This window comes from Balaenoptera borealis (genome assembly GCF_965194805.1).
Source record: "Balaenoptera borealis genome assembly, chromosome: 14".
Taxonomy (NCBI): Eukaryota; Metazoa; Chordata; class Mammalia; order Artiodactyla; family Balaenopteridae; genus Balaenoptera; species Balaenoptera borealis.
This window is the reverse complement of record NC_138875.1, coordinates 70939282-70956000: the sequence shown is the minus strand read 5'-3', so window position 1 is coordinate 70956000 and position 16719 is coordinate 70939282. Positions and strand designations below refer to the sequence as shown.

General features: G+C 48.5%; 1 protein-coding gene and 1 pseudogene across 6 annotated transcripts in view; one reads left to right on the top strand and one right to left on the bottom strand.

The window, feature by feature from the left end:
* Window positions 1–16719, bottom strand: part of OSBP2 (oxysterol binding protein 2) — a 162895-nt gene that overhangs the window by 140811 nt on the left and 5365 nt on the right. Inside the window, exon 1 of one of the 5 annotated variants that reach the window (XM_082353067.1) lies at window positions 14554–15233. The exons of 1 other annotated variant lie outside the window; for it this stretch is intronic. In XM_082353067.1, the coding sequence (XP_082209193.1) occupies window positions 14554–15209 (656 nt within the window). In that variant the 5' untranslated portion in view covers window positions 15210–15233. Of the gene's footprint in view, window positions 1–14553; window positions 15234–16719 lie in introns of those variants that run through there. 3 more of the 5 variants (XM_082353066.1, XM_082353068.1, XM_082353072.1) reach the window with 3 other exon arrangements.
* Window positions 10739–11128, top strand: LOC309610353 (cytochrome c oxidase subunit 7C, mitochondrial pseudogene; annotated as a pseudogene). The gene has a single exon. The product of its transcript is annotated as a cytochrome c oxidase subunit 7C, mitochondrial pseudogene (transcript).

Genomic DNA, 16719 nt, shown 5'->3' with positions numbered 1-16719 from the left:
GGTGAAGATAGTAAATTTTATGTTATGTGTTTTTACCATAATTTAAAAAATTACACTGCTAATTAATGACCAAAAAAGGCAGCAGGGCTGGGGGTGAGCTTGATTTCCCACTGTCTTTACAGCCTATAGATTATCAAATCTAACAATGGTTAGACCCTGATTATGAAAGATGTGGTTCCATACATGATCTGATGGAAATATTTTAATACAATACTTAAGAATTGGACAATTTGGGACTGAGAGAACTCCTGGGACCCAGGAAGGGTCCTAGTAGGTACTTTCATGTGTTTCCTCTCACTTTCTATCCAGCAGCTAGACAACTGGATCCTTAGAACAGACAAAGGGTAAACTACATGGACCTCTAATTCAAACACATCTATTTTCAAAACTTTTGGGGAAAAAGGGGATCAGGACAGTGTAGTAACTAAAAACAACTGCTCTGGACTTAGCTTGGCCTGGACTTGAATCTGGCTATACAACTTACTAGTCGTGAAATCTTCAAGTCTTTTCAACCTCTCTAGACCCATTTCTCCATCTGTATAACAGGGACAATAATAATAGAACCAACAACCCCTAGGCTCGTTCAAAGGATAAAATGAAATAATTCATGCAGAGTGCTTAGCACAGGGCCTGACACATATTAAATATGACAAATGTTATTATGAGAAATAAAGCCCTCTAAGGATACATATTTAAGATTACACTGTTGACAGCTTCTGAACAGGCAAGGAAGGGCTGTAGCAGACACTATGTGGCATTTCCCTCGTCCTCCTTAGAATAGGGTTGCCAGGGACTTCCCTGGTGGCGCAGTGGGTAAGAATCCGCCTGCCAATGCAGGAGACATGGGTTCGAGCCCTCGTCCACGAAGATCCCACATGCCGCGGAGCAACTAAGCCTGTGCACCACAACTACTGAAGCCCGCACGCCTAGAGTCCATGCTCTGCAACAAGAGAAGCCACTGCAATGAGAAGCCCGCACACCGCAACGAAGAGTAGCCCCCGCTCGCCGCAACTAGAGAGAGCCTGCACAGAGCAAGGAAGACCCAACGTAGCCAAAATAAATTAATTAATTTTAAAAAAAAGAAAGAATAGGGTTGCCAGATAAAATACAGGATGAAAAAAACAAAGTCCTAAGCTAAAATACATAGTACAATTAAAAAAACATGGGAGGCCCAGTTAAATTTGAATTTTAAATAAACAACAAATAATTTTTAGTATAAGTATATCCCAAATATTGCATGGGATATACCTATACTGAAATTTTATTTATTTATTCTGAAATTTGATATTTATCTGAAATTCAAATTTAACTGGGTATTCTATATTTTTATTTGCTAAATCTAACAAACCTACTTGGAACTTTGCCCCAGCCCCACTCCCAGGTGGCCTGAGCAGTCATTTTTGACCCAGACCTGTTCCCAGACTCCAGTTGATTAAACTTGACTAAAATGGAACCAATCCAGTTTTCCTTCATAGAAATTGGGTTAAGGTAGTTTGACAGCCTCTGCTGTATTGACGGTTATACCTGTAACTCATGAACTCAGGAGCTGTAGGCAGCAGCCACCTTCTGCCACATGGCCCAAGGAGCAAAAAAACAAAACAGACTGGACTACAGGGAGGAAAATAAGAAGTAAATCAGACATCAGAAATGAGAAAAGTGTGCAAACTGCCAGGCAGCCTTTGTAAAACCATTCTGTGGTCTCACAAGAAAGCCTTTTTTAGACACACACACACATCGCTCTAGTTGCTCTGGAAAGCTTTTGCTACTTGCAATCAAAAAGCCTAAGAAATCAAGACAACTGTAGACTTAATTCCTGGGCTCAATATGTCCCACGTTATTGATTTGAAGGGAAAATTACTAGGAAGCCACTTTGACCTTAATTCTGGGTCCAGTGATCAAAGCGGTACTGCTGAAAATGTAGTCTCTGGATCAGGTCTGGTCCGTGCATGTCTGCCCCGTTTTCTTGGGACAAGAAACTCATGCTCTGAGGCAAGCCAGCCTCCAGGGAAGCAGTCTGGCTGTTCTGAAGTCACCAGCAAGGAAGCCCAAACCGGCCATGTGGACAGAGCACAAGGAGAAGCCCTGAGACTCTATGGATTGAGAGAGATGCCCGGCCAGCCTCCAGATGCTCCAGAACCTGCCATTCCACCCCAGCCACCAGCTGACTGCAGCCCCATGAGAGGGTCCAAGCCAGAATTGTACAGCCAAGCCCTTTCTGAATTCCCAACTGAGAGAAACTGTGAGCGATAATAAAACCATTGTTGTTGTTTTAAGCCTCCAAGTTATGCAGCGATAGATAACAGATAAGCCTAGTGCACATGCGCAGCTGTCCTTGCCAACAGTTTCACTGTTTAGCAAGTACCTGATCACAATGGGACGAGACTAGCTTTTCATGAGGCCTCCAGAGCCAGCACTCCTGCTGTGTGGTCACATGCAGGGCCCAATCCTGAAGACAGGCGAGCCAGACAGGGTATCTCCTGAATGAAGGTAACAGGTGGGGAACCAAGAGGGGGCAAAGGCCCCCCAACCATCCCTTCTTGAGGGAGGCTGCCCACTCACAGGTCTCCAAGTGGACCAGGGACATATCTACCCCAGGGAGAGCTGGAGGGATGGCTTGTTTGGGTGGGAAGACAGTCAGAGCTTCTGACACTAAGAGGACAGGCTCCGGTGGTGTGGAATTCCAGAAAGTGCTGGATTCAGATCTCAGCTAGGCCACCCACTAAGCGATGCCACTGCAGTGGGACAAACCCTGGCTTTCTCAATTGTCATCAGGACATAATAACTACCTTTCTCCCTGGGTTGTCATCAAGTGGGATGACACACGCATAAGCACCTTATACACCATTAAGCAGTGTTCAAATGTGGTCATTATTAGAATCTAAGATAGAACAGAGAAAAAATACAGGGTATGGTCTCCATCACCATTTTCATCTCATGCATTGAATTTTTCTTTGTTGAACCAAAGACCTTAAATACAGATAGGACAGCCTCTGCCCAGCTCATGAGGACATGGGGCAAATAGAACAGCGAGGTTTCATACCTCTGTCTCCCCTCTTTTCAAAGATTCCTGCAAGTCAAAGTAGGCTGGTGTCAAGGCCAATTCCTGTGTCCATATGCTTCATCCTAGCACCAGCCAGCCTCCCAGTCAGAGTATAGTCAGAAATGGCTGACTCCAGGGCTGAGCCAAGACAAGTTCAAGAAGAGCCTAGAACATCTTTTCAAGCGGGACATGGGAAGCTATCAATACCATCAGGGTCCTTTCCAGAGGACTCCAGAGCCAACTGAAGACGCCCCCACTAAGCAAAGTTAAGGCAGGATGATACAAGCATCATTAAGGGCTAAATGGCATTTATCCTGCCTTTCCTGTGTGAACTGTATCCCTGAGTAACTAATGAGTAGTAGATGAGGGTAAGTTTCTCTTTATAGAAGTATTCCTTCTAATAAATGAGGAAGAATGATAGAATTAGGTTAATCTAAGACTGATTGTTACCACCTGCTAATGTCATAGACCTAGAAGCCACCAGACATTATGAGCTCCTGATAGAAGAACACATCACCACCTGATCAAGTTTCTAGATCTACCAAATTAAGGAACTACAGAGGACACAGGAACATGTTAACCTACACCAGGAGGATGCAATCAGCAAAACCTAGACTGTGGGACATTCTATAGGTAGACCTTATTTAGGTCCTGATACAAACAAATGTATCAAAAAACCATTTATGGTGGAGGGAGGGATAGACTGGGAGTTTGAGATTGGCATGTACTGTACACACTACTATATCTAAAATAGATAACCAACAAGGACCTACTGTATAGCACAGGGAACTCTGCTCAATATTCTGCAATAACCTAAATGGGAAAAGAATCTGAAAAAGAATAGATACTTGTATATGTATAACTGAATCACTTTGCTGTACACCTGAAACTAACACAACATTGTTAATCAACTGTACTCCAATATAAAATAAAACATTTTTTAAAAATTTATGACAATTGAGACCATTGAAACTTTGAACACTAACTGGATATTTGATGATAACAACGGTGTTGTGGATATGTTTTTTAAAATCCTCATCCTTTAGAGATACATACTGAAATATTTACAGGTGATGTGTGATATTTGCAGTTCACTTCAAAATGGTGTGGGGTGGGGGCACTGAGATGAAGCAAGATTGGCCAGGAAGTTAATAATTGTTGAAACTGGATAATGGGTGCACGGGGGTTCATTATACTATTGGCTACTCTTATATATGTTTTAAATTCTTTATAACAGAGTTTTAAATGTAAATGAAAACAGTGAGCTCTCAATGTCATTACATCAGGATAAACCTCAGAAAGGAGCTGAAAAGCTGGGCCATGTGTAGCCCCGGTGGTCACTCCATTTTCCTGGCAATTCAGTGACTCCCCCTGAGCTACTGCTATAGTCCAGGCTGCATGTTCATGGTCTTTATAACATGCAGAAAGATTAAAATTACAAAGTGTCTTCTATGGAAAAAAAAAACTTCACTGAAATTTGAGAATCTACAAGTACAAGGCACTATGCCCAGCCCCCCAGGGGACACTACAGTGGGAAGACACAGCCCTATGCTCTGGTGGGGAGGAGACAGACCAACATTCAGCTAACAGGGGTACACGGCCAAATGACACAACAGACAAAGGGGCATCAGAGGAAGGATGGTCCTTCCAGCCCAGCTCATGGCAGGGGAATCCAGGCAGGCCCAGGCTGAGATGACCTGGAATCAGACTGCTCGGCTAGGATGTCTGCAGCAATGAGGAGGGTTCTCCTTGCTGCAGGGAGTGGCAGGTGCAGGGATCTGGAGGAGAGAGTGAAAGGCATGTGGTTTGCAGAGGGGGAATAAGGCGAGTTGGGCAGATGAAGAGTCAAGGCTAGAGGAAGGAGGGTGGGGGGACCCAACTGGGAAGGGCAGTGAGTGGTGAGCCCAGGGAAGCCACAAACTATAATTTATACTTCAGGAAGACAGCTGCTACTGCTGCTTCAAAGGACCACACAATCTGGCAGGTTCCGATGCAAGCACAGCAATGCCACCTGCCCTCTTCTTGGTTTAGGCAACGGCCCAGCAATGTAGATCAAATGGTGTGAGTCGAGATTGTTAAATCAGCATTTGAGGTGCAGAGCTGTGTCTAAGCACATGACGAGGTGCTGAGAGGAGTGAAGCTAAGTGATCAGACCTCCGAGAACACTTAAAAACGGAAACGGACGCGGGAAAGAGTCGCTCGTAAAAGAAGAAAAGCATACAGCACCCAGCATGACCCTAAAACTCAATGACAGTTTGCTTCATGTGTGTGATGAGCCTCCTAAAGCCACATCTGTGTGGTGACACCTGGCACATGACTCACCACACATGAAGCTGCCAAGTTCAATTTAGTTCAGGGGTGTTTCCTACCATCTCCTCCTCTCCACATGTCAGTATCCAGAGTAGTCTTCCAGGAAACAGGCCCATTTCCTCCGTATCTCTTTCCCCCTGGGATAAGGAGATATTGATCTTGGTTTAAGGAACCTCACATCCTTTTCACAGGCCTGTCTTTCTTTATTGACATCATTTGCCAACTGCATCCCAGAAGATTACAGGAGGTGTAAAAGCCGCAGGCTTGAATATAAAGCCCACTGGGAGGCCCCACGGCACTGCGCCTGAACCCGCTGGCTCTTACTGACTGGCCAAGATGGATGCAGGCCTCCCTCCTCCTCCTCCTCCTCCTCCTCCTCCACCCAGTGGGTTGATGACAGTACATGTGCTTGTCTCCCACGCTGCCTTGTGGCCCTCAATGACTGATACAACCAAAGCTGCACGCTTGCTGTCACAATGTTCTAGACTGCTCACCGGCCCCAATCTTAGAATAACAGACCCTCCCTGAAGAAGGTAAAAGGGTCAGCAGGAGCTGAAGAACTCACACCAGACACTCCACCAAAGGCACAAAAGGGAAGGTCCTGCGGAGGAAGGAGGTCCATGTGGCAAGTGTACCCTTGTCACTTGCAAACCTGAGCCACCAAAGGGCCTCAGGGGAGGTCTAGGTCAGAAAAGTGCCTGAGAAGCAATCAAGGGCCAACCACGTGGGCAGAGGTCCCAAAGAGAAGGCCCTCAGCACACAGAGCAGCGGACCACGAGTTGTGTGAGACGCCCTGCAAGCCTGGCAGGAAACAAGAAGCCCCTCTCCACTCAGAGCCAAGTGTAAGCACTTGCTCTCCTTGAACCAGAGAGCGCCGGTCCTGACCTGACTGACATCACTGAAGTCTGCGGGGAGGAAGGAGGTGAGCCCGAGACTGCTCATCCTTTGAAAGGCCTGCATCCAAAGCTGGCCCTAAGAGTCTGGATTTGGCGAGCTCCTGCAACACCTCGGGGTTCCCCTAACTGGTAAGCGTGACTGACTACACCCAACCTGCTTGTGCAAACAATGTGTGGTCCGTGCTGCACACCTGCTTTCCTTCTGGGAGCCTGGACTCTGGGACCGTGCCAGGCAGAGGGTACCCACGTGACCAGACCCCCCATAAAATCCCTGAGCGCTGAGTCTTTACCGAACATCCCTGCTTGGCAACCTTTCACATGTGTGTCACAACCAGCTGCTGAAGGAATTAGCATGTCCTGCATGACTCCACTGGGAAAGGAGCCCTGGAAGCCTGTGCCTCGCTTCCCCAGATTTCATCCCATGCCCCTCTTCGCTTTCTGCTTGTGCTTTGCTTCCCTTCACTGTAATAAAGCAGGCTGCGAGCACACCTCGAGCCGAGTGCTGGGAGTCCTCCCAGTGGGTCATTGAATCTGGGTTAGTCTTGGAGACCCCAACATGGCACCCCAGCAAGGAGTCTCCCCAATGTGAGGTGGGTGGGCGCCTTAGCACCGGTTGAGTCAGCAGGCTGGTGCTGCCCACGAGTTCCCACTTCTTCCCCCATTTAACAGGACAATAAGGAAGAGGCTGCACTCCTCACCGCAAGCGTGAACTGGAAATCGCTCTGACACCACAGAGAACCCCATGTTTGTGAGGGCCTGTTATCCAGTTAGATCTAACATTTTAGGGCAGAGGCCTCACCTCTGACACACAGCCTGCTTCCCACAGGGTCCTGCACATATAACACATGCAAAGCAAACCGTCAGGTGCACATGAAACTAGTTTAAAGAGCTCTGGGATTGTGAAAAGCCCTTTTAAAAGCTTTATCTTTACTCACCACTCATCCAGTCACTGCCACACTTCATGAAGTGACAAATCATCCTAGGGACACAGAGACAACATGCACAAACCCTTGTAACCCTATGGAAATACAAATGAGGACCACAGATACAAGGCTGTTGGTTCATGGAGGAGCCTATTTCAACACATTCAAATCTGTCAACGTAACATATCCAGATAATCTGCAGTTCATAACTATCACTTTTCCAGCACTCCTGGCTAAGCCGGCAACCTCCAATTCATCTTCCCAATCTTATTTCAGCAAACAAGTTTTCAAAATTGAAAACAAATTAAGAAAAGTCCAAGTTTGGCACTAACATACTTGCTTTCTGAAACCCCATAAAATTGCAGGCAATTCTCATTCATTCACTCACTCATCCATTCAGATTAACCAAGCTACTGAGGGCGTATCAGTGGCAAAGCACCATGCTAGGCTTCATGTAGAACATGAAGAAGATGCCAAACTTGGCCACGGTGTTCCTTTGGCACAAAGCTGTCTGCAGAGATGCCCATACACAAACCCTGTAAACTCCCAAAGGAGGAAGATGTGGTCCTTAGGTCAGTCTGGGGCTACTATGGATATTTCAAATGGGAAAAACCCAAAGTGGGGGACTGCTAACACAGGGGTTGGAACTGTTGAAAGAGATGCCTGGAGAAGACAGGCAAATCCAGGACCCTCTGGGAGGGAGGTGGCACCACACCGGGGACCCTGTCCAGGGCAACAGCTGGGGGCTGGGGCACCAGCTCAGCAGAAGGCAGACCTGAGCCAGGATGTGGTGCTAGGAATGGGGAGGAAGGATGGATGAAAGGAAGGAGACAGGTAGGGCTCAGCAGTTCCATCTGATGTGGGGTGAGGCAGGTAGGAGGCAGCAAGCGTGACTCAGAGGTTTTCAGCTATTCATAGAAAGAGGAAGGTCAGGAAGGGGAGGGGGTTGTGGGGGGAAATCATAATTCGTGTCACTAGACCTTGCTAAGAATGCACTGTGCTTCTCCAAAACACTCTGCCAGTCCACTCGCAGGCTCTTTGCAACACCCTCGTGCTAAACGTTAAAGAAACGGACTTCAAACCAATGTTTACACATTATCAACTTGGGCATTCCTTTTCAGCCTCCTACCTGGCCTCATAGTATGAAACACTGGATGATGTTTCAAATTAAGGCTGAATCCAATATAATAAGGCCGCCTTCTGAGGTGGAAACCCCAGCGGCTTAACCTGAAGACTTGCACCTTCAACTTCATGTTTTCAGGGACACTTTGCAACTGGATAGTCTTTTCCATCTCCATCCTTCAAGCATCACCTAAACTGATATTAAAAATACGCCCTGGTAGGGGGCTTCCCTGGTGGCGCAGTGGTTGAGAATCTGCCTGCCAATGCAGGGCACACGGGTTCGAGCCCTGGTCTGGGAAGATCCCACATGCCGCGGAGCAACTAGGCCCGTGAGCCACAACTACTGAGCCTGCGCGTCTGGAGCCTGTGCTCCGCAGCAAGAGAGGCCGCGATAGTGAGAGGCCCGCGCACCGCGATGAAGAGTGGCCCCCGCTTGCCGCAACTAGAGAAAGCCCTCGCACAGAAACGAAGACCCAACACAACCATAAATAAAAAAAAAAAAAAAAAAAAAAAATACGCCCTGGTGGTCCACTGGTTAAGACGCTGTGCTTTCACTGCTGGGGGTCCAGGTTCGATCCCTGGTCAGGGAACTAAGATCCCACAAGCCACGCGGCCAAAAAAAAAAAAGCAGCCACAGACAAAATGAATGGGCATGACTGTGTTCCAATAAAACTTTATTTAAAAAAAAATAGTCTCCATGAGAGTTTGCCTTTGAGAGTTGGCCCCACTGGAGGAAGGAGTACTTGATCCATCCTAGAGGCAAAGATGTCTTGGCCACCACCCCAAAGTGGGCCCAGCTCACCATATGTTCAGTGGGCTTCCTCAGCCAGAGGACTTTCAAAACTTACTTTCACTTGACTGTAGCCTTCTTTCTTATAGACCCAGACTAATTTCTTTGAGCCCTTCCTTGCTAACTGGCTTTGCCATTCCTACCCATACATCAGTCTGAACAATAATAAATTAAAACAAAACATTTTTGTTTCATATTTTGTTTGAAATCATTTCCTGGGAAACAGATGTCATTTATAATGTCACCAAACAGGCAACTTGTATACAACAAAACAGAATTTTGTTTAATCAAATCAATTTTGTCATTAATGTGGATAAAACTTATGTTCAAAACACTCTTTCCGTAAGGACTTGCTGGGGCTAATACCTTTGAAAATTCTGCATCATTTATGAATTCTTCCATGTTCCCTGGGAGATGAGAACTGGGGATGAAATTTTTTAAGTGGGAACTAACAACCAAAAAAGAAAAAAAAAAAAGAGCTCAAAACCATATTCCCCTTATTGATATTCGAATATTCAAATAGATATGGGATTAAGAGTGCCAGGCAACGGAATAAGAACCTTGTCTCCTGTATTTATATTCCTAGCACATTGTTGGAAAGAAGTAAAAACCTGCCAACAATTACCCAGACCTCCCAGAAATACTTTCTATATGTGACACTATTTACAAAGAGCATCTTTTTATTCTTGATAATATAAATTTACTAAGCCCAGCTGTTGGCACTACGTACTTTCTCCCTTAGAATAAACTTGAGCAATCGAATGAGCTTTTCCAGCAAAATCTAGGGCAGAAGCACTCGAGGAAGCGATACTTAATGGAGAAATTCTAATCCAAACCCCCACTGATTTTCTATCAAAGTAAAAATAATGGGGATTGAAATGCAGGTCAAGACTACAGTGCAATAACCATTTAATTGGCAAAATCAATGCTGACAATACCAAGTTCAGCAAAGGATAGAGATCCACAAAAATCTCTTTATTTCTTGCCAGTGGGACTATAAATTGACACAACTGCTTTGGAAAAGAGTTTGGCGTTCACGTTCTCCACAACCCAGTGATTTCACCCAAGAGGAACGCCCGCACGTGTACAAGCATTTTTGTAGTCACCCATCAAGAGGAGCATGAATAAGTAAAAAGTGCGCTCACATCCTGGGCTGTTATAAAGCAGTCAAAATTAGTCCCCCAGGGCTTCCCTGGTGGCGCAGTGGTTGAGAATCTGCCTGCCAATGCAGGGCACACGGGTTTGAGCCCTGGTCTGGGAAGATCCCACATGCCGCGGAGCAACTAGGCCCGTGAGCCACAACTACTGAGCCTGCGCGTCTGGAGCTTGTGCTCCGCAACAAGAGAGGCCATGACAGTGAGAGGCCTGCGCACCGCGATGAAGAGTGGCCCCCACTTGCCGCAACTAGAGAAAGCCCTCGCACAGAAACGAAGACCCAACACAGCCATAAATAAATAAATAAATAAATTTTTAAAAAAACAAAAAACCACCAGCTTAAAAATAATGATAATAATAAAATAAATAAATTTAAAAAAAAATACTAGTCCCCCAAAATCATATGCTGTACAATATGCTTTTTTATAAAGTTTCAAATGGTTGAAATGAAAAATGTGTCTTTTAAAAAAAATTGCATATAGGTTAAATAAAACTAAATAAAAAGAAAAGAGGAGTGCTGGGTGTGCTGCCGCCATTTCTTCCGCCTTAAGTTTCTGCGCCTTTCGCAGGGCTTCCAACAGCGCTATGTTGGGACAAAGCATCCGGAGGTTCACAACCTCTGTGGTCCGTAGGAGCCACTATGGGGAGGGTCCAGGGAAGAATATACCATTTTCAGTGGAAAACAAGTGGCGGTTACTAGCTATGATGACTTTGTACTTTGGGTCTGGATTTGCTGCACCTTTCTATATAGTAAGACACCAACTGCTTAAAAAATAATCCATGAGACAGATACGAAGAGGAACATTTTAAGATGTGCAGTCTCTTTGAAAAAAGGATCAAACTCTTGAACTCAGCATCCTAGATATGTTTGTAAATAAACATAGCATAAATCCTTAAAAAAAAAAAAAAAAAAAGAAAAGAAAAGAAAAGAAAGTGGATGGTGACCAGGATTTGGACGATGGTTATCTTGGAGGGGGGAAGGCTGGAAGATGGGATCAGGGAGGGAGGACAAGACACGTGCCCGCATTTTCTCCAAACACCAGGCTTCGCTTAATTAAAAGAAAAAAATTAGAGAGTGGTCTTTCCAAAAGGGAAGCTAGTAAGAGAAGCAGCTCTGATTCCTTCCCCAGCTGTCATCCCAGGACTAAAGCCAACTCTACCTGACCCCTAAGGAAAGGAGATCATGAATAAAAGTTCTCTCATTCTGTTGCAGCTCCGAGCACTTGAATTTGCCTCTATTCCAACCACACACACTTGGAGAACTACTGAGAACTGGGGTTCTGGGGCAGGTTGGAGGAGGTGACCCATGCCCGGCGCTGGGTGCAAATGGAGCCCTGGATAACCTGTGCTGTCAGGACTGTGAGCGGCAGGCCCAAAGGGCGCTCAGTCCTTGAGCCCAGCAGGCACGACAGCCAGGCCTGGTCTGGAAGGCAGGATTCAGACCAGAAGCAGGGACAGGAGAGTGGTGTCAAACATCTGAAGTGCTGCGAGGCCCGAGGAAGAGCAGACCAAAGCCGTCTTCCAGAAGGCAGAACTGGAGTGCAGGGAGAAGTGGTGATTCCAGCTCCACCTCGGACGAGCCTTTTCTACACTTGGAGACTGACTCATCTCCTGTGGCACTGGAGGCACAGCCCGCAAGCTGGGTGCCTCAGGATACACCACTAAAGTTTGCTCCTTCGGCCTCAGTTTCCCTTCCTCTAAAATGGGAATGAAGACACCTTCGTGGCCGGCCTCACGTGGGGCTAAAGGAGGGAGAGGGCTGTACAAATGTCAGGGATCATTCATCCTACCCAAGTGAGTCGAGCAACAATTCTGCCCACCTTGGAATCTAGAAGTGTCCACAAATGAAACTACAGAGCTGGACTGTGCAAGCACACAACAAGAAAACTTGTCCCCACCCCCTTCTCCCCCCAAAACCATTATTTGTCCCCACAACCTTATCAGCAAGCAAGAAGAATTTTTCTTAATTACCCAGAGAATCTGTACTTTTGAGATAATCTTGAAATGCTGTCTATACATAGTTATCTTAAGAAAAAAAGAGGGACTTTTTTGCTCTTCCAATTAAAATAAAATAAAAATACATAAGGTCAGATTTTACTTCCACTAGAACTAGGCCTTCCTGTCACTGTGGGACCCTAGACTCATAAACATTACCTTGACCTCAAATACTGACCCCTAGTAGTACCTGGTAAAATGCACATAACTCAGAAATGCTGAACTCAAGGATGAATAGGCATTAGGACACACATCTGGGACAGGCACAGACTTTGGAGTGCAAAGGGCCTGGGTCAGAATCTCTCTCTACTGCCTACCCTGCCCAGTGACTTTGGACAAGCCACATCCCTCTGGCAAACCTCAGAACTCCTCATTTGTACAATCCTGGAACCCACCTCACAGTGTGATTTCAATGATGAAATAAATGAACATAACATAAAACAGAGAGTGTGGTCCACAGTCGACATGCCCTATGTGTTATGTCCCTTGCCTATAAGAAGACAGAGTGACATTTATAGCAAATCACTGATGATCCCTATCATTGTATGCCTTGGTAAAATGTTTACACACCTGACGGAGTATGGGAAGTGGGATAAAAACACCATTTGGAAAAGGATCTCTTTTTGCTCAGTTGCCAAATTCTAAGAACACTCTGTCCTGTGATCTGTATGGTGCAGCCAAGTGGGCCGAGGGGCACCAATGACACCACATGAGATGAACACATTAGAAACACAGGTCAGGGCTTCCCTGGTGGCGCAGTGGTTAGGAATCCACCTGCCAATGCAGGGGACATGGGTTCGAGCCCTGGTCCGGGAAGATCCCACATGCTGCGGAGCAACTAAGCCCGTGCGCCACAACTACTGAGCCTGTGCTCTAGAGCCCGCGAGCCACAACTATTGAGCCCTTGTGCTGCAACTACTGAAGCCCTCGCGCCTAGAGCCTGTGCTCCGAAACAAGGGAAGCCACCGCAATGAGAAGCCCACACACCACAACAAAGAGTAGCCCCCGCTCGCCGCAACTAGGGAAAGCCTGCGTGCAGCAATGAAGACTCAACACAAAAATAAAATAAAATAAATAAATTTATAGAAACACAGGTCAGCTTTCTCCCCTGCCAGGAATTAAAGACAGTGATCCCCACTTTGAGTGGGAACCATCACATAAGTTCAGTGGAGCTCCCAAATTCTCAGTGGCATCACAGACTCAACTATCCTCTAGAAGCTGTGTTCCAAAAAGGCGAGGAAGGACCATATAAATGCTCCGGTGGTTGACCTGAAGAGATACTGCCCAGCCGAGTGAAGTGAGCAAAGTGACCCGAGCTTCAGCAAACAGAATGGCAGGGCCCTCCTGTCTGCAATGACAATGGAGCTGTGCTTCTCAAACTGTGGCCCAGAGCAGCATCACCTGGGAACTTGTTAGAAAAGCTGAATCTCAGGCCCCTCCTACACCCACTGCAGCAGAAACTCAGCAGCGGGGCTGAGCACTTGATATTTCAATAAGCCCTTCAGGGAATTCCAGTGCTCGCTCAGGTTTGAGAATTGATAGTATAGAGTGATCAGAGATCTCAAAGTTTAAACCGACCATCCCCAGGAAATATACCTAGACGGCCTTCAGGATCTTTCCCCCTTTCAATCCATTTCAGTGGAACACAGTGTTAGCTATCTCACCACTGGACTTCACTGTTGAATCCCACGTTGCTTCTAGAATAAGAAAGGCCACAGTGGGACGCTTCCTGGTTCTCCACTGAATGCCAAGATGGGCTCCTGAAGGGCAGAAGCCACGTCTGATGCGTCTGTGAGTCTGCTGTGCCCCCAGGCCAAGGCCCAGCAACCAGCAGGCACCAGGAAAAGTGGGAAATAGTCTGACCAACTGAGGAGGGAGCAGGAGCCCTTCCCGTGAGTGGGTCCCAAGGACTGAACAAGGTTACTGTCCCCCTCAGTCCCTAATACAGTGATCTTAGCTCCTGAACCAGAAAGCTCCTGAATCAAGGACGTTGGGGGCTGACTCTGGCTGGCTGCCCCAGGTCCCACAACTAACAGGACCAGAGGGGTCCCGAGGTCCCAAATCACTCCCTCACCCCAACGTCACTGCTCACTCCCTAGACCCAAGCTTGCCAGAGGTCATGTCCACAGGGGCTCCCCTGCCTGAGGTCAGGGCCCCAGCCCTTGAAGGTTGGCCAGAGGCATTATTTCTCCTGCTGGAGTGCCCCTTCCCAAACATCCCTAGGCCAATGGCAGTGCCCTCCAACTCTGGATGCCCTCTGTCACTATGGCTGCAGCATCACCACCCTCCCAACTCAGCCAACCCACCCTGACACTTCCATACCTGTAGTAAGACAGGAGGCCGTTGCTGAGCACGAACCAGCGGCGCTGGTAGCCCTTCAGGTAGTTGGTCCACTTGAGAAGCCAGCCCTTGAAGCTGTCCAGAGGAAGTGAGACCATCGGGAGAGCGGAGGGTGTGCCACTCCCTGGCACTGGAGCCCCAAGATGTGTCTTCACCTGCCCTGGTCGCGGGGCCTTTGATGCCAGCAACAACCCGGACTCGAGTTTGGTCAAGGGCACGCTCCCCACTACTGGCCCCAGCGTCAGCACCTGCTCGGATGGGGTCTTGGTGAAGGGCCCAGCCCCCAGGCTTGAGCCCAACTCTTCCCGGGGCCCTGACCCGGTCCCCAACCCCTGCAGCAGTTCCAATTCCTGTTTGAACCCTGGCCTTGGCTCAGACATCTTCCTGGACTCAGGCTCCGATCCTGGCACCGTCTCAAAAACTGGCTCCGACTCCTGTTCTGACACCAGATCCCGTTTGGGCTGGGGCACCGGCTGGTGCCGAGGCTTGGGCTCCGGCTCGGAGCCGGGCGTGGAAGCGCTCATGCTCGGCGCCGCCGTGTGGCAGGACAGGCAGGGGACAACCGTGAAGAACGACGAGAGCCCGCGGGAGCGGCCGCTACAGCCACCGCCTCGGCACAGAGCGGCCGCTTTCCCCATGGAGCCCGCCGACCGGAGCGCGGCCGAGCCGGGGGGAGGGGGGAAGCGAGAGGCGGAGGCCTGGCGCGGGGCCGGGGGCGCCGTCACGAGCGCGCGGCGGGGGCGCGCGCGGGTCCCTCTGCTGCCCGTGCGCCCCGCGCCGTCTTCGTCAGCGGGCTGGACTTGGACCCTCGTCCCTCCCTTGCGTCGCCAGCTCTCGGCTCCGGGGCTGGCCCTTGGAAGGCGCCCAGGAAACGCTTGTGGGGCGAGAGCTCGGCGAGCGGGCGACGCGGAAGGGACGGCGCGCTTCGAACCACCATCCCTGCCTGCGCCCCAACCCGTGCCAGGCTCTGTGGGAACAATGATGAATGCGGAGCCCGCCGGCTCCCAGCGCAGCTCTGTTCGCGGGCCCCGCGCCGGAGCTCCCCGCCTCTGACCCGGGCAGGTTCGCTCCCCAAAACCCAGAACATGCGCCCGAAGCGCAGGGGCCCAGCCGGATGATGCTAAAAGCTGAGGAGGACGCCCACCGCCCCCCATGGCAGCCATTACCTGTCTATGGGTCCCTCCCGCTGCCACCAGGCTCAGGGGCCTGAAGCCACCGCCCCACCACCGCCTGGGCCAGCTGGCCTCTGCTTCGGCCAGGGCACTTCGCCGCAAGTGGCAACATAGTTCAGGCTCTCTAAAGGAATAGAGAAAGAGTTTAGTAAGCCGAGCGTTTTAGTACAAGGAACGCATCCGAAAGCGAAGTTCTTGGAGCTCCTGGACATCCCTGGGTAATCTTAGCTGGCGGTCTGTGAAGATGCTGCAGTAGCCTATGGAGTTTTACCTGTCTGTGCATTTTCCTAGGTGGAAGGTCCCTAGTTTCCATGGGATTCCCAAAGGAGTCTGTGATCCCAGAAAGGTTAACATCACTGATTTTAAAGAATCTATCCCGGGCTTCCCTGGTGGTGCAGTGGTTAAGAATCCGCCTGCCAATACAGGGAACACGGGTTAGAGCCCTGGTCTGGGAAGATCCCACATGTTGCAGAGCAACTAAGCCTGTGTGCCACAACTACTCTGGAGCCTGTGTGCCACAACTACTGAAGCCCGTGCGCCTAGAGCCGGTGCTCTGCAACAAGAGAAGCCACCGCAATGAGAAGCCCGTGCACAGCAACAAAGAGTAGCCCCCGCTCGCCACAACTAGAGAAAGCCCGCAGGCAGCAATGAAGACCCAACGCAGGCAAAAATAAAAATAAATAAATATATTTAAAAAAAAGAACAGGCCAGAAAAGTTTGATCAACACCATGTTTTTCATGCCATTGCATTTAAGCATCTTGGGGTGGGGTGTGCAAGCTCCATTTAACCACAGCTCCCACCTCTGCCTATTGTCCTAAAGCCACGTGCACTGACCTCCCTGGCCCCTGAACACATGTGAGCTTGTGATCACCTCAAGGGGTTAGAACATAGGTTTCTTTAAAATATTTAACTGGTTTCTAAAACTTTGAAATTGTAATGCTTGCACTATATAAAACTGAAGTATACAGGATACAT